This window comes from Phoca vitulina, unplaced genomic scaffold (genome assembly GCF_004348235.1).
Source record: "Phoca vitulina isolate PV1807 unplaced genomic scaffold, GSC_HSeal_1.0 scaffold12, whole genome shotgun sequence".
Taxonomy (NCBI): domain Eukaryota; kingdom Metazoa; phylum Chordata; class Mammalia; order Carnivora; family Phocidae; genus Phoca; species Phoca vitulina.
In genome coordinates, this window is record NW_022589715.1 from 9,378,119 (window position 1) to 9,399,233 (window position 21,115).

General features: G+C 53.8%; 2 protein-coding genes across 8 annotated transcripts; one reads left to right on the forward strand and one right to left on the reverse strand.

Moving 5' to 3' along the window:
* The first annotated feature begins 818 nt into the window (after positions 1–818).
* GPAT2 (glycerol-3-phosphate acyltransferase 2, mitochondrial) lies at positions 819–11,242 on the forward strand. 6 transcript variants are annotated; one of them, XM_032410415.1, is made up of 21 exons: positions 819–881; positions 1,017–1,130; positions 1,803–1,876; positions 2,308–2,412; positions 2,655–2,783; positions 5,084–5,183; positions 5,556–5,689; positions 6,005–6,104; positions 6,201–6,413; positions 6,942–7,061; positions 7,230–7,312; positions 7,660–7,778; positions 8,502–8,572; positions 8,650–8,908; positions 8,997–9,145; positions 9,305–9,382; positions 9,851–9,982; positions 10,066–10,186; positions 10,275–10,340; positions 10,576–10,631; positions 10,939–11,242. In XM_032410415.1, exons 1-21 carry the CDS (start codon positions 819–821, stop codon positions 11,053–11,055), a joined length of 2,403 nt encoding a protein of 800 aa, XP_032266306.1. In that variant the 3' UTR covers positions 11,056–11,242. The 6 variants fall into 6 exon arrangements, with proteins under 6 accessions (XP_032266306.1, XP_032266307.1, XP_032266309.1 ...); XM_032410416.1 differs by having other exon boundaries at positions 8,668–8,908; XM_032410418.1 differs by lacking the exon at positions 6,201–6,413.
* Positions 11,243–11,337: 95 nt separating this feature from the next.
* FAHD2A (fumarylacetoacetate hydrolase domain containing 2A) lies at positions 11,338–19,688 on the reverse strand. Of its 2 annotated transcripts, none has more exons than XM_032410423.1 (8): positions 19,451–19,688; positions 16,993–17,240; positions 15,655–15,871; positions 13,250–13,309; positions 12,898–13,060; positions 11,843–11,951; positions 11,645–11,732; positions 11,338–11,531 (listed from the first exon to the last, which is right to left on the reverse strand). In XM_032410423.1, exons 2-8 carry the CDS (start codon positions 17,232–17,234, stop codon positions 11,469–11,471), a joined length of 942 nt encoding a protein of 313 aa, XP_032266314.1. In that variant the 5' UTR covers positions 17,235–17,240; positions 19,451–19,688; the 3' UTR covers positions 11,338–11,468. The 2 variants fall into 2 exon arrangements, with proteins under 2 accessions (XP_032266314.1, XP_032266313.1); XM_032410422.1 differs by having other exon boundaries at positions 16,993–17,261.
* Positions 19,689–21,115: the final 1,427 nt, after the last annotated feature.

The following is a 21,115-nucleotide window of genomic DNA, read 5'->3' on the forward strand; positions in this document are numbered from 1 at the left end:
GGGAGGGGTTCAGTGTTGTTTTGTGGAAGATAGATGTTTGTTAGTTCAGGGGAATATTGTGGAGGGAGGGAGGGGCTGAGGAGATACCAAGTGGGAGCTTTTGTGGAGAGTACTGAGTTAAAGGGGATGGGATCCACTTTGGAAAACTCTATCTTGTCCCCAACCAGATGTGCATTCCTTGGGAACAGGTCTGTGTGGCATTTCTCTGTTCTGATCCTCCCAACTATCCCCCTACCTCATACCCTATGCCCACATTCCTATAATGATTGGATGGATAAAGTGCTGTCTTGTGCAAGGGAGAAGAGCCGCTGAGCAGGACCTGGTGGCCTTGTGGCGATGGTCCTGTTCCTCTTTGGCAGTCTGATGCTTCCTTCATGCCAATCCAGCCTTGTTCTTTCCCTGTGCACAGAAGGGGTCTCAGTCTCCATTATAGCCCCCATCTGTGCTGTGAGATGGCAGGGTGGCTGCTGATGATAAGATAGCCGATCCCCTTCATGTAAGCCTGAGGGAGCCCCTGATCTGGACACTGAAACCTTTTGAGGACATCTGCTCCTTTATGGGACATGTCGGGTACGGGGTGGGGCTTTGATCTGAGCCAGCTTCCAGCCCAGCTTCTCACCACTGCTGGCTTGGGTGTTGTCTGTCCTGGGGTTGAGGACTTGAGGGCGGGGGGTCACTCCAGGACCCCTTGTTGTTCCCCAAACTCCAGTTCCCCCTCCATCTTTCTTCCTCTCCCCAGGTCGGGTTCCTGTGGAGAGAGAGAGAGAGAGAGAGAGAGAGAGGGAGAAGTGGCTAGTTCCCAGATTTTATAGGCCCCCATGGATACCATTTTGGAAGCCAGACTCCAAACCCAGCAGAGGAACACCCAGAACAGCCAGGAGGTAATGTGGCCCCTCCCATTCCCAAAATACCTTCTGTCCTCTCACCTCCCCTTCTGTGCCCCCTCACTTCTGGAGCCCCCTTCCCTCTGCCAAGGATTTTGAGTCCTCTAATTTCTTTCTGTGACCCTTTTCCAGACCAGCTTGTGGTCCTCAGGCTTTGGGATGAAGCTGGAGGCTGTTACCCCATTCTTGGGGAAATATCGTCCCTTTGTGGGTCGCTGCTGCCAAACCTGCACTCCCAAGAGCTGGGTGAGTGATGGTAGGGCTGGGCCCCACCAGGGAAGCTTGGGGAAATTGACTATGGGAGCCATGGCTCTGGGAAGCAGCTTTCTTTATGTTCAGCTCTCCTTCACCCATGCCTGTGCTCTGGTCTTTCAGGGGAATGGATACACTGGTGTTGGTTGTGTTGTTGGTCAGGGCTGGCTTCCAGGCCTTCAAGAGTTGGGCGGGGTAGTGCAGAGAGAGGAGATGGGGCATGGCCAGAGGGCTGGGGTCTGGCCAGGTCTGCATGAGTCTTGTTCAGTTCTGGGGACACTGCCCACTTAAAGTCACACAGCACTCAACACATGCTTGAAGACCTCATGCGTCCATACCATGTGCTGGTGCTGATGAGCCCCAGGGTCCTGGCAGAGATCCAGGCTACGTGTCCTCTGCTGTTGACAAGAGAACTTCTCAGAGACTATATGCTACTCTCCACGAGGGGGATTCTGTAGAGCATGCAGCACTTCCATTTTGACTAGGGGACCCTTTCTCTTGAGTGAGTCTTGGGATCTGAGAAGTGAAATGCTGTACTATAATTTTGTCTCCTGGGATACTCAATACTCCCGTCAGGCAAAGCCTACAGAATATAGAGTGGGGGCTCTCCTGTGTTGGTTTGTTAAGGCCCCCAGGGACATACTGTCTCTGGCCCCTCTCCTGCAGGAGTCCCTCTTCCACAGAAGCATAATGGATCTAGGCTTCTGCAATGTGGTCCTGGTGAAGGAGGAGAACACCAGGTAGTCAGGGCTGGGAACTGGGGGGAGGGCGGTGGGCAGGGTCTTTGGGTGCAGGGCTGCTGGGGCCCTATTTTGTGGTGTCATTAGTTTTTCCTTTGGTGGAAAAAGAAGGGCCCCTGCCCTCTGCTCCATACCCGCAGGTGGGGAGAGGCAGGCTGGGAGCTCTCCTGCAGTTTCTTCTCTGAGCATTTATGGATTGCCCACTGTGTGTCAGGCCCTAAACCTGTATCCCACTCAGGGAGAGGGGAGGGAATGGGGCACAGATGGGCAAGTGCTGCTTCTTCCTGCTCCATGATAAGCCAAGCTCAGGTGTTCCCAGGCCATGGGACTCAGGTGTGATCCCTTCCTGGTGGAATACCCTCTGTAGACCCTACTGGGGTATGGGCCCTCTGAAAGATCACCACCCTCCCTGCTCTGGGGGCTGTGTCCAGGTTTCGGGGCTGGCTGGTTCGGAGGCTCTGCTATTTCTTATGGTCACTGGAGCAGCGCATACCACCCTGTCAAGATGCCCCACAGAAGATCATGGAAAGCACTCGGTGAGGAAGCAGGGATTGGAGTCTGGCTGGCACTTTTGAGACCCTTGAAGGGATGACCAGCATTCTAGGCAGGGGTGGTTTAGAGGGCTGGCTTCTAGACTGTTAGCTTTGCTGGGGCCCTTCCTTAAAGATGGAGGATAAATACTGGAGTCTGTGTTCTGGGGATGCTGTGGTGCTGAGGGAAGTTACCTGAGAGATCTTAGGCCTGCCCCAGCCTGACACCACTCCCCCTCACACCACAGGGTGCAGAATGTCATCTCAGGGAGGGTCCCAGGAGGGGCTGGGGAAGGCCAGGTACCAGGCCTTGTGAAGAAAGAGGTACAGCGCATCTTGGGCCATATCCAGGCTCCAATCCATCCCTTCCTGCTCAGGTAACTGGTAGGGGCACTCTTTTCTGGGCTGGGGCCTCTGCCGTTCTGGAGAGTGGGTGTTGGCTAGGTTTGGGGAAAGACTGGACTCCCCTCCTGGGAAGTTGGATGGTGTGTTTACCAGAGAGCCTGAAGGGAGCCCCTGATCTGGACATTGTGATCTCTTTCAAGGACAGCTGGCTCCTTGATGGGACTAGTCAGTATGGAGTAAGGCTCTGATCTGAGCCAGCTTCCAGCCTAGGTTCTCAACACCATTCAACACTGGCCTGGTGTTGTCTGTCTGTTCTGGGGGTAGGGGCTTGGGGGTCACCCCAGGAACCCCTGGTTGTGGCCCAGACTCCAGTTCCCTCTCCATCCTTCTTCCTCTCCCCAGATCAGGTTCCTATGGAGAGAGGTGAGGTGGCTGCTTCCCCATCTTATAGGCCCCTATGCTCCCTCCTGCACTCATCTGGCCCAAGTCTGAGCTCCTCTTAGATGCAGGGCCTTGTTCCTGAAGAATGGAGGGATACACAGGGCAGAGTAAACATATGGCTGTAAGAAGGACAGAACAAGGGTTAAGATTGAAAATAGGTATGGGGGGAGGAGTAGACTTGTAAGACAGGGACAAAAGGGGGAAAGGAGTCAAACTTGAGCAAGGATGGAGGGAACAATCCTACTAGAGGGAATAGCATGAGCTATGGCCATAGGAAATGGCCACTTTTGCTCACGAAGCTGTGGTTGGAAGCTGGCGAGTGAGTGAGAGAGCTGTCGGAGACAAAATTGAGAGGTAGAAGGGACAAGATATGCACGGCCATTTTAGAAGTTTGGATTTGATTTCTAAGTGCAGTGAAAACCAGTGGAAAGGTTTTAAGCAGGAAATGCTAACAAGGTGAATTGGATCAAGAGCAGAGAACAGAAGACCATCTGGGAAGCTTTGTTAGTCCAGGTGAGATGCCATGATGAGGCATGTGGTGGTGACAGTGGGGGTTGGAAAAATGGATTGAAAGACCAATGTGAAATTAATAGGTCACTGATGGGTTGAAGGGTGAGGGTGGGGGCAATGAGGGGAAAGGGAGAAATCATGGGAGAGCCAGGGTTTTGGCAGAGCACCTGGTGGTGTGGATGGAGGGGGCAGGCTTGGGGAGGAGTGAGTTTGGCCCACAAAGGATACCTTGGCCATAGAGTTTCAGATACCTCATGTGTTGGTGGAGACCCTGAAGAGGCAATTGCTCATGAGTCTGGAACTCAGAAGAGGTAGAGGCCAGGAACATAGGTTTGCAAAGCTTTAGCATATAGATATTTAAAACCAAGAGATGAATGAGTCACTGAGGGAAAGAAGGCACAGCTGTCTTGAAAGTGCTCAGTGGTCAACTGCTTAGTTAGGACAGGAAGTAGAGGTTGTTGGTAACTTTGACCAGCCCTCCATGTGACAATTCTTTGACTTTGCTGAGACTTACAGTCCCTTGACCTGACCACCTTTACACCAGCCATCAGCCCCCCTCTCGTCTTGTCTTCTCTCCTGGTCTTGCTTCGATTCCAGGGCTCATCGTGATGATGATGTCCTTGGGAAGGAGTCACTGGTTCTGTTTGAACCCAGCTACCTGCCTTCTCTGTACCTAAGCAGTCAAATGTTTCCTTTATGAGATTTTCAAAGAGGCATACAGCATCTGCCAAGACTCTGATCCAGACTGCTGCTTCTCAGATTTACCCACTGTTAACTGATGGCCCCATCTCATGCTTCATGGAGAAGTAGAAGCCATTGGACGAGGGCGTGCTGCTTGTCCACGACATCTCTGTGCAACTTGCATCTACACTTCTGTCCTCATTCAACACCAGTCCTCCTCCATTGGGCCTCTGGGGAATGCCTCCTCAGAGACTTGGCCCTTTTAGTTATCCCCTTTTTGTATCACTAACTCCCTCCTTTGTATTTCACCTTTCCCAGCAGTTTTCAAAGACCCAGGCTGGGTTATGCCTGGAGAGAGTCTTGGTCCTCTAATTTCTTTTACGGTCAATGGAGGCAGGGAGGTGCTCTGAAGCTAATTCGAGGCAGTTGCACCGTGAGATCTTGGGAAAGTAACAGCACCTTATAGGCATGGGCTTTGGTGTCAGGCCTGCCTTCCAGCCTCCACATCACCACTTCTTAGCTTTCTCTACTGCTTCTCAGCAGCTTCTGTAACCTGCCCAGGCCTCACTTCCTTCTTCCATAAAGTGGGGACAGTAATAGCACTTGCCTTACAGGAGTGCTGGGTAGCTTCCTGAGGTGCCGCGGGCCCTGACTCATGGGCGGGGCCCTTACACACCTCAGACTGGGTGTCACTCTCCAGGCTGTTCAGCTGGGCACTGCTGCGGTTCCTGAACTGTGTCTTCCTGAACGTGCAGCTCCACAAGGGCCAGATGAAGATGGTCCACAAGGCCTCGCAGGCAGTAAGGCCCGCCTTCCGTTGGGTTGGGGATGGCGGGAACGGAGGAGCAGAGGCTAGGCCAAGCCCTAAGTTGGGACCAGCCCCATCAGCTGGTGGGAAAAATCCACTGCTCTTTGACGACCTTCTCTTCGTGTCTCACGGTCTTGCTCCCATGGGGCTCCCTCTAACGTCTTTTCATCATGGTCTTAACCATTACCTTAAAAGTTGTTGACAGAGCTCCTCTACTTTTGGGAAATGTGCTCAGAGGAAGAACTGCTCAGCTGAACCCTCCCTCCCTCTGGGGCTGCCCTGGGTCTGGAGGTGCTGGATTTCAGCTTCCTATATCTTCAGGGTGGGGGCGGATTGGCACTTCCCTCTGGCTCTTCCCAAGCAGGGCTTGCCGCTTGTCCTCCTCTCTACCCACAAGTCACTCCTGGATGGGGTCCTGCTGCCCTTTGTGCTGCTCTCCCAAGGCCTGGGTGTGCTCCGTGTGGTTTGGGACTCCCGCACCTGCTCCCCCACCCTCAGGTAAAAGCCTTGTGCCCCTAGACATACCGGGGAGAAGACCCCATCTGGGGTAGCGGTGTGTGGGGATGTGTACGGGCGTGTTGCTGGCAGCAGTTCCCCAGAGGCCCTCTTCGTGGTCTTTCTGCTTCCAACTCTCTGTCATCTCAGCCTGTGGGGCTCAGGTGAAGGGTCAGCTATGAGCCTTAGGGCCATGCCTGGCTTCGGAGTGTTCAGGCAGGACCCAGGCTGGCCCTGGTGGGCCAAGGTTCTCACTAGCCTGCCTGGTCCCATCTCCTGAGCCCCTTCATTCATCAAGCTTTGCCTTATGCCCCACAGAGCTCTGCTGAAGAAGCTTGGGGGGCTTTTCTTGCCCCCAGAGGCCAACCTCACCCTGGACAGCCCTGAGGGGGTCCTTGCAAGGGCTGTGGTCCATGCCGTAAGTGCCCCCAGTGGTACGGTTGGGGCCAGACCAGGGTACAGGGGCTTGTTGCTGCTCTGGCCTTGATACCTGCCTCCCCCAACCCCCTTCCAGGCTATGGAGCAGCTGTTGGTCAGCAGGCAGCCCTTGCTCATATTCCTGGAGGAGCATCCTGGGGCCCAGGGGCCTCGGCTGTCAGCCCTGGGCCAGACCTGGCTGGGACTGGTGGTACAGGCTGTCCAGGTGGGCGTCATCCCAGATGCCATGCTAGTTCCAGTGGCTACCACCTATGACCTGGTTCCAGATGCACCCTGTGATGTATACCATGTGAGTCCTGCCCCCGAGGACTCCAAGTGGACACCATCTCTAGAGTGGAGACACATTACTATGTTCTCTGGCCAGCTTCTCTTAGGGTTAGAGTTAAGGGGAATGTAAAGGAATTCTACCCCTCCAGTCATCATCCTGGGGCACTTGCCAAGGCACTTAGACTTATCCAGTCATTTCATCTTCTAAAGACCCAGCTAGAGAGGGATTTCTCCTGTTTCATGGATGAGAAAATAAGCTTGAAGAGGCCATGGTCATGCACCAGTTGGGGCCCAAGATAAAACAGCAGAAGGGGCGCCTGGGTGGCTCAGTCATTAAGCGTCTGCCTTCAGCTCAGGTCATGGTCCCAGGGTTCTGGGATCAAGCCCTGCATCGGGCTCCCTGCTCTGCGGGAAGCCTGTTTCTCCCTCTCCCATTCCCCCTGCTGTGTTCCTACTCTCACGGTGCCTCTGTCAAAAAAAACCCCACAAAAAAACAGCAGAAAATAGTGCCCCTAGGCAGTTTGCTCACTCAGCTCCTCCCTCCCTGCAGGCCTTGGCCCCACTGGGGTTGTGGACAGGAGTACTGGCTGTCCTGCGGAGCCTACGAGGCTGGGGCTACAGCCCCAGGGTCTGTGTCCGTGTGCACCTGGCCCAGCCCTTCTCCCTACAGGTATGCAGCCTGCTGGACAAGGCTGGGACTGCCTGAGGTCTGTCCCGGGGCTTCTGGCAGCCTGGCCCTCAGAGCCTCTGCAGGGATAGTCTTGCCTACCTCAGGTGGGCTGTGTGCAGGTTTCCTGGTGGGCCAGGGCAGGCCACCTAAAAGCCTTGTCCTGGGCAGGAATACACCATCAACGCCAGAAGCTGCTGGGGCAGCAGGGAGACCTTGGAGCAGCTGCTGCAGCCCATCGTGCTGGGCCAATGGTAGGGACACGGTTGTGTGTGGGTCTCGGGGGCAAGGCAGGCAGCCCTTCAGCCCCAGCTTGTGACCTGGCACCCTCTTTCCCCATACCCACAAACTCATCACCAGCTCCAGCCTTCCCTCTCCAGCTATCCATGGGTCATCTAGAACAGAGCCAGGCACCTCTCCTTGCCTATAATCTGACTGGGACATGGCACACAGACCTGGAAAGGGCTAGGGTTACATGGGCCACCTCTTGCCTTGGGAATGGGCATGGGGAAACACCCTCACCTTTGAGAAAGCTCTGGGCTTCCCCACAACTGTTCTGAGGTTTGGTCCCTTTATCCTGTGATCTATGTCTCTATCCCAGTACTATTGTCCCAGACACTGAGAAGGAGCAGGAGTGGACTCCAGCAACTGGGCCCCTTCTGGCATTTAAGGAAGAGGACCAGCTCCTGGTCAGGAGGCTGAGTCGTCATGTCCTGAATGGTGAGGGGGAGCTAGGTCTGAGCCTTGGAGGGGGGGTAGCTTCTGAGCATTCTTTCTACTGGGTCAGCTAGTCTTTGGAAAGCCCTCCTTTCCAAATGGGTTTCTGCACCTGACTTCCACTCCTGTGTGGCCCATTTGGGACATGTGAAGAGGAGTGGAACCCACCTTGCTCCCGGGAAGCAGGGCAGCCAGGGAGAACCTGAGGGAGCCACTAGATGATAGGCTGGCGAAGCTGTGGAGGGTGCACTGTGCAGGGGGAGCTGGCCAGATGAGCCACCTACCCGAGGCCATACCTGGCCCTGCCTTAGGCTCACCACTTCAGCCTGGTCTCCTTAGTTGTAAATGAAGGGGATGTCAGTTGCATGGAATTATGCACATAAGGGACTTAAGAGCACCCTCTGTACCAGACACTGTATTAACGAAATTCTCTTTATTACTCTTTGAGTGCCCCTTCTGTGGCAGAGACCGTGGGGGTGAGTGGGCCTGTGAGAGGCAGGGAAGGTCCCTGAGCTCCCATCGTGTATTTGATAAATGTTGGTTTTCCACAGGGAACGGTGGCACTCAAGGACCAGGCCTTCTCTCCCCTTGCCTAGGGTAGAGTTGGGGGGGGGTGCTGCTGCCAGTGGGGTGCAGGAGGAATGTTCTTGACTAGGAAGACTTGCTGGGGCGGTGGAGGGACTAGGCCCCTGGGCCTCGGGCCCTGACCAGCATTTCCCACCCTAGCCAGTGTGACCAGCTCGGCAGTGATGAGCACGGCCATCATGGCAACACTGCTGCTCTTCAAGCATCAGAAGGTAGGGGACAGAGTGGTAGGGGGCTGGGGGAGGGGGTGTGGCCCTCCTGCTCAGCCCCGTACTACCCTGGCCCCCAGGGTGTGTTCCTGTCCCAGCTTCTGGGGGAGTTCTCCTGGCTGACCGAGGAGACGCTACTGCGTGGCTTTGACGTGGGCTTCTCGGGGCAGTTGCGGTGCCTTGTGCGGCACACGCTGAGCCTGCTGCGGGCGCATGTGGCCCTGCTGCGCGTCCATCAGGGGGACTTGCTGGTAGTTCCTCGGCCAGGCCCGGGTCTCACCCACCTGGCACGCCTGAGCGCCGAGCTGCTACCTGCCTTCCTGAGTGAAGCTGTAGGTGGTGAGTCCCCAGGGCTTGGGCTGGGTGGGACGTGTGTAGGGGCGAGGCGAATGGCCGCCCTTCTCGTGCCGGCCCTCTCCTCCCCCAGCCTGCGCTGTTCGGGGGCTGCTGGCAGGCAGAGTGCCGCCTGAGGGGCCCTGGGAGCTACAGGGCATCGAGCTGCTGAGCCAGAACGAGCTGTACCGCCAGATCCTGCTGCTGCTGCACCTGCTGCCCCAGGACCTGCTGCTGCTGCAGGTCAGGCCTCTCCCCCCAGCCCCACATGGTCCTGGGCCTCCCCTGTCGGTTGTGGAGGGGGAGGGACTGGGCAGGCACGGGCCCCTAAGTCTTCCTGTGGCGTTAGGTCTCCCTTGCCCGCTGCCTGGTTCTGAGGCCACAGAATGCTTTTCTCCTCAGCCCTGCCAGTCTTCCTACTGCTACTGTCAGGAAGTGCTGGACCGTCTTATCCAGTGTGGGCTCCTGGTTGCTGAGGAGGTAGGAAGGGCGGCTGGAGACAAAGCCCCAGTCTGGGGCCTGGCCACCTACTCCCACCCTGAGTGACAGCTGCCCCAGCGTGCTGTGGGGGTGGGCGTGCGCCTAGCCTGGCTGACAGGGAGGCCTGGGTCCTGCCTCTGCCAGTCTTTGCCTCGGGCTTTGCCCTATCTGCCCTATCATGACAGGACTGGACAACTGTACCTCTGCGGTCCTCTGCATGTCTCCTGCCCCTTACAGTTCTTGTCCACAGACTGTGGCCCTTGAGGGTCAGCGCTCACTTCCTGTCACCCTGCAAGTTGGCTCAGCAGGTGCCATGGTCTGGCGTGGCCCTGGGTGTCGTCTTGGGCTCCCTAGTTCTGCTTTTACTGGTTTCACCCCCACATGCCTGGTCTGCCAAGTACCTGGTCTAGGGAAGTGGGGGGCTCAGGGCTGAACCTGTCAGGGACCAATGGCTCCCACGGCTCCCAGACCCCAGGCTCCCGGCCAGCCTGTGACACAGGGCGGCAGCGTTTAAGTGCAAAGCTGCTGTGGAAACCGAGTGGGGACTTTACTGATAGTGACAGTGACGACTTCGAGGAGGCTGAGGGCCGGTACTTCAGGGTAAGTTGGGAGAAGCCACATCGGGGGTGGGGGAGGCAGGCAGCCAGTGGGAATGGCCCTCACTCTGGTCTGTCCCCCTCCAGCTCAGTCAGCAGTCACGCTGCCCTGACTTCTTCCTCTTCCTCTGCCGCCTGCTTAGCCCGCTGCTCAAGGCCTTTGCACAGGCTGCCACCTTCCTTCACCGGGGACAGCTGCCAGATACGGGTAAGGCCTGTGCCCCCTCCGGCCAGCCACAGGGGGGGTTGAGAGCTCTCAGGGCAGGGGCCCCAGGCTCACATCTTCTTTCTCCCAGAGTCCGGCTACACGGAGCAGCTCTTGCAGTTCTTGCAGGCCACTGCCCAGGAGGAAGGGTTCTTTGGTGAGTCCCAGGCAGCCAGCCCAGGCTCCCCAGAGGCAGGGAAGGGTTTGCTGGTGGCTGCTGCCCCCTGCTGGGCAGTGACATCGCAGCTCCGGGAAGAAGCGTTGTAGAGAGAGGGTCTTTGCATCTAGTCTGAGCCCTAGCCTTGGCTAGTTCCTTCTTTCAGCACAAGAGAAGCCTGCGCCCAGTGGTTCCCTGCTCCTCCCTATAGCCTTCACTTCTCTCTTCCTTCCAGAGTGTGCAGACCGAAATCTTGCCATCAGTGCTATCTGGACCTTCAGAGATCTGGGGGTAAGAGGAGCCAGTCTCACCATCCTCGTGCCTCCCATCTCTATACCGATAGAGCTGCTCAGGGAAGCCTAGCTGTGCCCACCCTGGGGTTTACCTAGTGTCTCAGAATAGGCGTGGTGGCAGTAGTTGAAGATAGGGTGGTTTTCCTGGCCCTTTTGGTCTCCTAAACCACTGTCTCATCCTACTCTTGGGTTTAAGAGGCAACAATTGCACTCAAGGCCCAAGGGGCCCGAGGCTCACTTGCAGTGTGCTGGGGGACAGGCACAGCCCCCATGGTAAGTGCTCACAGCCCTTCCCTGTGGCCCAGGTGCTGCAGCAGATGCCCAGCCCTGCAGGTCCCATGCTCTACCTGTCCCCTACGTTCACCAGCCGGGAAAATCAGGAAAAGCTGGAACAGTTCATCCGGCAGTTCATTTGTAGCTAGAACTGTGGGGTGACTTCTCAGCCCCAGAACATAGCAGTGTCCTGGAGCCAGAAGACAGGGGGCTGCACACCCTTACCTGAACTATAAAATCTTTTGTGCTTCATTGGCTCTTGCCGTCTCTTGCATTTTCCATCCTTTGGTGTGTTAAGGGGACTGGACAAGTTTTTTCCCAAGCCCAGAAGTGCCTTTTTTGGGGTATCTGTTCTCTCCTTCCCCACCCTGTGAGAATGCCCTGTCTTGTTCCTTAAAACCCTAAAAAACAAACTGTAGCAGAAGCCAAGCTGCCGCTTTGGCTGAGAATTTTATTGATGAGGAGAGCAAGCTACTCCTCTCACTCTACCTGGAAGAGGCAGCTGGCCCTGGGAGAGAATGGATGCCCCACTTCTTAAATCCAGGGCCTGTGGGGAGAGCCCTCACACCACCTTGTTGATGATGATGCCTAGTTCTTCAATTTCACACTGAACTTCATCCCCCTTCTGTAACAGAGAAGATCAGGACATTAGTCCTTTGGCCTCATACAGGCCTGGATTTCACAAGCCTGCCAGGGATTCTGGGTCCTTGTTCCCTTTCCACCTTTTAGTCAACCTACCTTGAGAAAGACTGGAGGTTTCCTGAATACGCCAACACCTGGGGGGGTCCCAGTCAGGATGACGTCCCCTGGGTAAAGCGTAACAAACCTGGGGCAGAAGAGACAGGTGAGACCAGGGGTCGAGGTGGCCAGAGCCAGGGCTGGAAGGCTCAGCTCAGCCTCAGGTGGGGGTGTGGAGTAGGGCCCCATCCCACTTACTGGGAGACCCAGGCTATCAGCTCTTCTGTCTTAAATACCATCTGGTTGGTATTGCTGCTCTGGACCACCTCCCCATTCACTCGGCAGCAGATCTTTAAGTTGTGTGGATCTGAAAAATGTAAAAGCACCACCTTGGGGTTCTCCTTGTTTTCCCTCAAAACCCTCCCTTTACTCAGAAAGCAAATGCACAAGGTGGCTTTGTGACTGGCCAGGTGAGAGGTCTGTCTGCTAGTCTCCCCACATGTACTCCTGGCACTTCACGCCCACTCAGCACTCCCTACCCTGGAACTTTCTGTATGGACATTGGCGTCCTCAGGTCTCCCTGCATCTACCACCTAGCAGAGCGTCTGCCAGTGGTCACTGGGGTGGGTGAAGGAGGGAATGTCCCAGGCCCTCCTCTACCCACAGCAGAGGCTGACAGCTGCAGATATAAAAACGACTGGGTATCTGTACTCCAGCAGGGTAACCAGCCAGACGGGCACGGACGCCTCCTGCACCTGACGGCAGGGGACAGCTTACCTGTAATAGTGTCCTGGCTAATGAGCACCTTCGTCTTTTTTGCTTTATACACTCACACCCCCCTCAGAGCAGCGGAAACACAATTTCACTTCACTGACGGCTGCACAGGATGGTGTAAAGCTGGGCTGCATGGACACAGCCCCACCCAAATGGCTGTGCTCTGCCCTCTGGCTGACGGGCTTTCCTCCTGGCTCACCGTGCTGCCTAGAACGGGTGCTGCCCTGGTACCACTGGCTGTGGAGGGGCCGCTGTGCTCTCCCCTCTCCCTTCCTGGGGAAAAGGCATGGGCTTCTGGCAGCCATTACTTCTGCTTCCTGCCAACTTAAAGACACTCACGGACAGTGGCAGCTAGAGGAAGTTCTACCACCTCTGTAGTGAGGGACATGGAAGGAGGCCTGTGGAACTCATGGCCTAGGGTGAGACTTGCTCTCAAAGGCAACTCCAAATTCCAATTTCCTGAGTACGGCTTTTCGTTTACTCTGCTGTGTCCATGCAAGAGCAGGAAGAGTCACCATGTGGGCTATCCCAAGACCTACCTGCTATGCTGTCCTTGGTCACCAAGGCAGGGCCCAGGGGGCAGAAGGTGTCAAAGGTTTTTCCCAGCAGCCACTGCTTCCCATTGCGTCTCATTTGCCAGTCACGAGCACTTACATCATGAGCCACAGTGAAGCCGGCCACATGAGCCATGGCATCTGTGGCCTTTAGGGGACAGGGGATTTGGCCAGATTGGAAGTTAGCTCATCACGGTGAGACCAACCCCCATAACCAAGCCTTTATCCCACGTCAGTAGCCAGAACTAGCCGAAGATGGGCAAGGAATAAGGCAGGGAGCAGGTAGTCGCCGTCCACTTCCCAATGCCAGAGACGGCTGGCATCTCTACCAGCTTACCTTGATGCGCTTGCCTTTCTTTCCAATGACCACAGCCAGCTCCACCTCCCAGTCCACCTCCTGTAGAGAACGAAGCAGTGAGCTACCTGGCTCCAGGGCCTGTTCCCATGCTGAGGGGCTGCACACCGTGCTTTAGGGCCTAGGTCTCTGACCGTGGGGCTTGGCTGTGGGCCCACAATTGTAATCGCCATGAACCAGACGTAGTGAAGGCGGGGGGAGGTGTGGCCTGTAGACCCATAAACGTGGGCAGGGGCAGGCAGCAGCACTGCGTGCACGCACAGCTCCCCACTGTGGGGAGCGCCTGGCTCGCTCACTTGGTACAGCACGTGACTTGATCTTGGGGTTGCGAGTTCGAGCCCCACACTGGGTGTAGAGATTATAAATAAATTTTTTAAGAAAGGCAACATGAGTCTGGGCACTGAATTTACAAGTCACTCGATACTTTCAAAAAAGAATGAATACCAAGTAATAACAGCTAACCCTACTGTGTGCCAATAGCATCCTAAGTGCTTTCAGGTATTAACTCACTTAAATGAAAAGAAATGGGCACACCACAGAAAAAAACATGCACAGCCTTTCCCTTAATCAGCAAAGTGCAAATATAAGAGAGATACAACTTAGCCTTTCAAATTGCCTGCTCTTTCTAATGGTAACAACCAGAGTTGCTCTGAGCACAGCCGACACCTGATCTTGGTCTCTAGCATTGGTCCCCACTAGACAGAAATGGGTTCCTTGGGGGAAATGGCTAATTCCAGGTCTGAGACAGTACAAGATGAGCCTGAAATATCTTGGCAAGAAAGCAAGGAAGTACTGAGAAAGTGACAGGGCTGGGGCCAACCTGAAGCCACCCACCGGCCAAATTGAGACGATTTGAATATCAGAATATAAGTGATGGACTATAACATACTGGATAAAAATGAAAATCAGGAATACACAGTGCTACTAAAGGGACAGGAGTAAAAAAAGAAGGGAGGTAGCTTTTCTTCACAGAATGCCAGATAGTAAGAAGGAATGATAGAAAAATCACCTTTTTCTAACCCCCAATTCAATAATGAATTCAGGTGAGGATCCCTGGATGAAAAGCTGTGGGGCAATAAGATAGTCCACAGGGTCTCAAATTCCTACCCTGTAGACTGCTTATTAATTACCACAGTGGAATACACCTTTCCGATGAGATCTGGTCAACATCAAGTAAACCAAGTGATCAAACTTTAGGACCATCTGACATAAGCCTCCCAATGGGGTGCAATACACATCTGTTGCTTCAGACTGAATGTGCCCCCTACCTTGAAATTCGTATGTTGAAACCTAACCCCCAATGTGATAATATTAGGAGGTAGAGCCTTTGGGAAGTAACTAGGTCATGAAGGCGAAGCTCTCATGAATAGGGTTAGTGCCCTTATAAAAGAGATCCCAGAGAGCTCCCTTGCCCCTTCTACCATGTGAGAAAACAGCGAAAAGAGAGCCGTCTGTGAACCAGGAAGCCGGCTCTCCCCAAGCACCAAATGTATCGGTACCTTGATCCTGGACTTCCCAGCCTCCAGAACTATGAGAAATTTTTGTGGTTTATTTTGTTACAGCAGTCCAAATGAACTAACACCTATATAGAATCCTTGACAAAAAATGTTTAACTCAAATCTAATGAGGAAAAAGAGTGTGGGATATGCTAAGACAAACTGCCAGGATTCTTCCAAAAGTCAGTGTCATGAAAGAAAATGGCAAGGGGATTGTTTGATATCAGAATTCAGTAAACTATGGCCCACGGGCCCGATCGACCTCCTGGCTGCTTTTATAAATAGCTTTCCTGGAACACAGTCATATTCACTCCTTTATGTATCAGCCACGGCTACATTCACACGACAGGGGCAAAGATGAGTTGTTGCAACAGACACCCTCTGGCTTTCAGAGTCTATTATTTACTGACTGACCCTTTGAGAAAGTCTGCAGATCCCTGTTCTAGATTAAAGCACTAAAGAGACATAACCAAGTACACTGCGTGGCCTTGACTGATCCTGGTTCAACAAACAAAAAGTAAAACAGAACCCAAATTAAGTCATCTTTGGGGGCAAATGGGAATATTCTCAGTTGGACTATGTATTAGGTATTATTCATGTTAATTTTCTTAGTGGTGATAGTGGTTATTACGGTCATGTAGGACGTTGTACTTACTCTTAGAAGATGCATCCTGAATTTTATTCTTTTTCTACAATTAGAGTGTATTATTTTTGCAGTCAGTAAAAAATACGTTAATTTTTTTTCCCTGAGACTAGCCTTACACAGTATAATCCCCTGTAGTTTCTACTAAATGCACTACTAAGCAACAGGTAGCTCCTTTAGGCTGGCTGCTGAGTGCTGAGCACCCTGGTGATGGGCCGGCGACTGGGGGCCTATGAGGAGGCACTGACCTGACTCTCCGGTGGGAGGATGACCTCATCGTAGGGCCCCACGATGGAGCTGGCAAACTTGCTGAAGATGATGGGCTCCTTTGGCACTGGAACGTTCTGCTCTTTGCAGTGGTCCACATAATTCATTCCCACACACACCACCTTGTCTGGCCGCGTGACTGGGGCCAGAAAGGTCACCTCTGACCGTGGTAGGACTGGCAACTGGGCAGCCAGAGCTCTGCAGAGACCAGAGCAGGAGAGAGGGACTGATTAGGAGCAGGCCAGCAGCCCTTGGGCATGCTGGGGAGGTACCGCAGCAGCTACAAGTTGTGCTTTTTCAAATATATTTTCTAGATCTATCAAACATCACAATCAGTGTGCAAACCAAACCCAGCTATTATCCTTTGATATCAGAGCACTGTTTATTTTTTATCCAGTGTTGATTTCCTTTCCCCCATTAGGTAATACATGTCATGTAGGGGAACTGAAAAGGTGCACATGAGGAGACCGGAAAGGCCTCTCTCCTGCCCCTGCTCCATCCTCGCACACAGCTGCCAGGGCCCGCGTAGCTCTCCACGGTGCTCTCCACATACTCTTCTCCTCCTGTCCTTTCTTACACAAATGACAGCACACCAAATACACCTTTTAAAAAAATACGTATTTTTTGGAGACCTCTCCGTAGCAGTAGATACCTTTCCCCTTTTCTGACAGGACTGTGACCTGCACAGTACAGATACACCCAATTACCTGATGAGGGACATGGAAGTAGTGTGCAATCTTGGGAGACTACGACCGTATCGGAAAGATACTGTTACCAATACTGTGTGCTCTCAAACGTTTGTATTTGTGCCAGTTTAATATGTACAAATAACTCAAAGTGGTTCTTAATTTACTGTTCATCAGATTCCATACGGCTGCTGGCTTCAGGGAAGTCCCTACCTAATCTAGCCCAAACCCAAGAACCATCTCTAGGAATACCTCTTTGCAGTCCTCTCTCTTCTAAGGAGCCAAGCATCCAAAGACTCCCCCAAGCTTCCCAAGATGCCTCCTAGGACCCCAGATCCCAGACTTCTCAGGCAGACAGGAACTTAGTCCCTTGGGGAAGGCAGAGTGATGAAGCAGAGTTTCCGGCCCCACCACCGAATGTGTGGCCTTGAGATAGTTAATCACCATCCCTGGGCCTGAGGATGTTGTCATACAAGATTTCTAAGGCTCTTCACTAAGAGAAGAGGTGAGAAAGGAAAGGTAGGGTTACTCTGCTGACCTGCAAGAGTTACCAGCTAACTGTTTCCCAGGGCAGGGATGGGGGTGGGAAGGGGTGGGTAGCAGGGCAGCCATTGTAGCTGCCTGCTGATTTACCTTCTTGCCACTGAGAGAGTGGCCTCTCCCTGCTCCAGGAACTCCATCATCGTCTTGGGCAGTGTGGGGTCAAAAGCGTTGAGGTTGATGACCCCCCCGCCATTCCCTGACTCCAAGCCCAGGTGAGGTCCCATCAGGTGGGGTGCCTGGAACTGCACCAGTCTCATATTTCTGGAGGGTTGAAAGGGCCACTTCTGAGCCTGCAGCAGAGTTGTGAGCAACCTTCTACAGGAGACCAGCATCAGAACCTATGAAGAAAACCGTGGGTCCTAGGGGACAGAGGGAACAGAAACCACCATCGGGGTCCACAGAGTTCCCCGAGCTGCAGCCCAAGCCCTCTCACGCCATCAGCCATTCCTGGCACAGCACAGTCCTGGAAGTGGTACACATTTATTAGTTATTTCACCCTGTTACACTGTATCAGGTGATTTTTTTGCTCAATTCAATGCGTGTAATGAAACATTTCTAGCGGAGTGACTACTTCATGCCAGGCACTGACCTAGATGGCAGGGGTTCCGGCGCTCCTTCAGCCGGTGCCTTCCGCAGGCTCCCGCTGTAGCTGGCACTGCCGAAGCACTGACCCGCCCGGCCCTGCCACCCTGCTCTCAGGGCAGACTAACGACTGATGGCGTAAGAAGATCCAGCAAGTGGGACTACTGCTGTGAAGATAAACGGTCCTGCCTTTGTCTAGTTTCTTGAGGAAGTGATGCTGAGCTGAGCTGGGCTGGGCTAAAATAAGCAGGACTAGAACTTAGCTAAGAGTGGGGCCCTGCATGGACAAGTGACCACTGGTGAAACTGGCTTCACAGCTGTCACAGGCAATTTTTTAAATGCCAGTTTGATCCTTTCACCCTTCTACTGAAATATATTACCAAGCCAAAAGCCCTACCAGGCTACCCTAGCCTTCTAAGAGCAGCCCCCACAAACCTCTCCAGACAGTAATTAGCTTCTCCTGCTGCAGTTCAGGCTCCCTGAGGGAAGAGGCTGCAGACAAAGGGCAGGGCCTAAGCCTGACAGGCATCACTGGGCTATCTCCTCTCTGGGTTCCAGGACTACGTCTGTCTCTCACTGCTCAGTCCACAGTGCCCAGCACTGTGCCCGGCACAGAAGGCTCTACACTACACTCTGCTGAATCAACAAATGCCAGGAGCGGCGGCTTGACTTTTCACTACTTGGAAAAGCTTGGTGATTGTCAGCATGGCTGTGTCTTCCCTTCTCAAATCACTCAGAAGCTTTCAACAGGGCTCAGGTCCTGTTTTGAGTTCTAGGCTTTACTCAAAGACAAACCCCATTCTCTTGTTTTGTTTCTAATCTAAGCCTGACCTTCATTCCAAACAGTCCCTGCCCTGCATGGGTCCTTGCTTTAAAAAGTAACTCTTTATGCTCAGGCACGTGGAGGTAGTCCCAGACTCCTGGTCCTCACCCTGATGGTTCAATTTGCCATATTCAGTTAAAGACCCAGGTCACTGATCTGACCACTGTAGTGGCCAAGGAGTTCAACCAGAAAACCAGGAGCTTTGAAACTTCCGCCCTCCTGTCTCACACAGCCATGCTACTGTCAAAAATCTGTTCAAGCCAAAATGCATGCATTCAGACACTCTACACACTGAATAAATAGTTACTGCTCCCACTGAATGCCAGGTCTTATTTTAAGTGCTTTACCTACAATGTCTGATTGAATTCTCTTGACAATTGTGGAAGGTAGGTACTGTTAGTTCCATTTTACAGATGAAAAAAACAAGGCTCAGAAAGATGAAGGGATCTGCCCAAGTTCCCAAGGAGAGAAAATAGCTGACACTTGAATCCAAGTCCAGGTGACACTGAAATTCTTGGCTTGGGCTAAAGTGTCCTAGAGGTGGTGGGGGTTGGACTTCAGTATATCTCCTAGAGGCCCACTGACACCCTGTCTTCTGTCAGCCTGGGAAAACTTGGTCATATGCTGGCTGCCGCTTCAGGGATATGGCTGGTCACCTGCTTTCCAAGATAACCCCAGGCCCCACTGACTATGCCCTTCCCACATGACAGGCACATTCAGGTTCTCATTCTGCCCTACAGCAATTCCCTCAGGTACAACATCCCATTTTACAGAAGCGGGCAATGAGGCTTAAAGAAATCATCTGCCAAAGTAGCAGAAAGTGGCCCTGGTGCTTCTGCGGTAATTACGATGCAACAGAACACGAGCTCAATTCAACTCCTGGAAAAGGGTCCTTAAGGAAAGAGGCAGAGATTCGAGGTGGAAACAGCACAAGCATCGCAGCTTGAGAGACGTGGGACTGTGTCCCACCACCCACTTGCTTGGCACCCCGCACCAGTCCCCCAGCTTTGTCTCCGGCACTCACGAGGGCCCGCCCGCCGGGTCCCTGTGGTCGCTGCAGCCCGGGATCCCGGTCCAGTCCTGACCTCAGCCGAAGACCTGGAGGGAGGCTGAGACCCGGCCCGGCGCACAACTCCAAGCTACCTGGCCGCGGCGGCCGGTCTTGCCGGGTGTCCTGAGCTGTCGGGCGCGGGCTCACGGGGTTGGGGGGCCAAGGTCAGCAGGCGCCTAGACACCTGCACCGCGTTCTGGAAACCGACTCGCCCGAGGATCTGCAGGAGTAGCGCGCCCAGCTGCTCCACGAAGACTTTCGCACAGGCGGGCGCTCCTTGGTGACGCCAGAGAACGGCAGCCAATAGAAGGGCGCCTCATTCTATCCCGGAAGTCAAGTCACGGAGGGGGCGGGCCTAGCGCTGGAGGGCAGGTAGCCTCTCGGGTTTTTTCAGGCGTCTGGGCGGGGCCGACGTGGGTGAGGCCGGCCGACGCAGGTGAGACCAACCGCCGCCAGAGGCCAATCCCCGCTACTCAAAGTCGGGGCTCCTCGCACCTGCATGAATCTGGCAGTAAGTGCTTCCTGAAAATCTGCGCTCTGGGCTCCTCGCTAGCCTCACCTGCGTCGGGCCCTGCTTCGGGCCAGGCACCATTTTGATTATTGGGAAAAGAGTGGAGGAGACCAAATTATGGCGTCCTGGTTCACAACGACGAGTATTTTTGTCTTCTGATTCTGATATATCACTGAGAAGAGGAGGAATGATTGCACCCATTTTACATATGGGAAACCCGAGGCAGAAGTGCTTTGCTCAAGGTGACACAAGGAGCGTGAGTAGTGGAACCAGCATTCTGGACCCCAAGGGCAGCCCTTTACTCCCATTCTCAAGCAGCCTTGTCTTCACATGCACTGTGTTGGGCCTAGGGCAGGATAGTGGGAAGCATAACCTCTAGCATCAAAGAACAGGCATTCGAGTGCACAGGTGGTTTAATTAAACAGGCAGTCATAATCCAGTAGGATTGTAGGCCTCTGGCATATGGAGACACATAAAGGGCTCTGCGCAAGATGCCCAGGACTTAACCCTGGACCAGATCATCCAGGGTTTTACTTGTCCCAAGAAAGAGTTTGAGCCTTATCTAAGCACACAGGAGGCCTCACAGGGGATGTGCCACGGTTAGACTTGCATTTGAGAACTTTTGCCCGGCCACTCCTCCAAGGCGAAGTGTCTAGATACGAGTGGTACAGGTGACAGCAATGGTGTAGGTGGCTTGGTGTGTGGCAGAGACGGGAGAATCCAGAGATATTTAGAAGGTAGAACTGACAGCCTTCAATGATGATGACAGGAGGTGGGAGCGGAGGGGGGAGGAGGTCCAAGGCCTACTCCTAGGGCTCTGGCTGGTAAATGGCACTGCCATTCATGGAGACGAGGGGTCTAGAGGGGCAGCAGGTCTGGGGAGAGGATGGTGAGCTCAGTTTTGGATGGGTTATATTTAATGTGCCTGTGACACAGTCAAGGAGCACTGCAGGGTGGGCAGTTGGAGACACAGGTCTTGGAACTTAGGGCATTAGCTCGAAGGTAGAGGTCAGCATACTGATGGAAATGGAACTTGTGAGGCTAAGTATGATCAGGAGGAATGTGGTAAAGAGAGCCTGGCATAAACCCCAGTCAGGAGACCCATCATGTAAGGATAAGCCAGAAAGACTGAAGGGTAACAGGGAGACAGGGGAACTCATAACTTAGGCAGAGGTTTGGGACTGCACCTTCCAAATGCCAAGGAGAGGACTTCTGCTTCTGGACGAGAATAAAACAGGTGATGTCA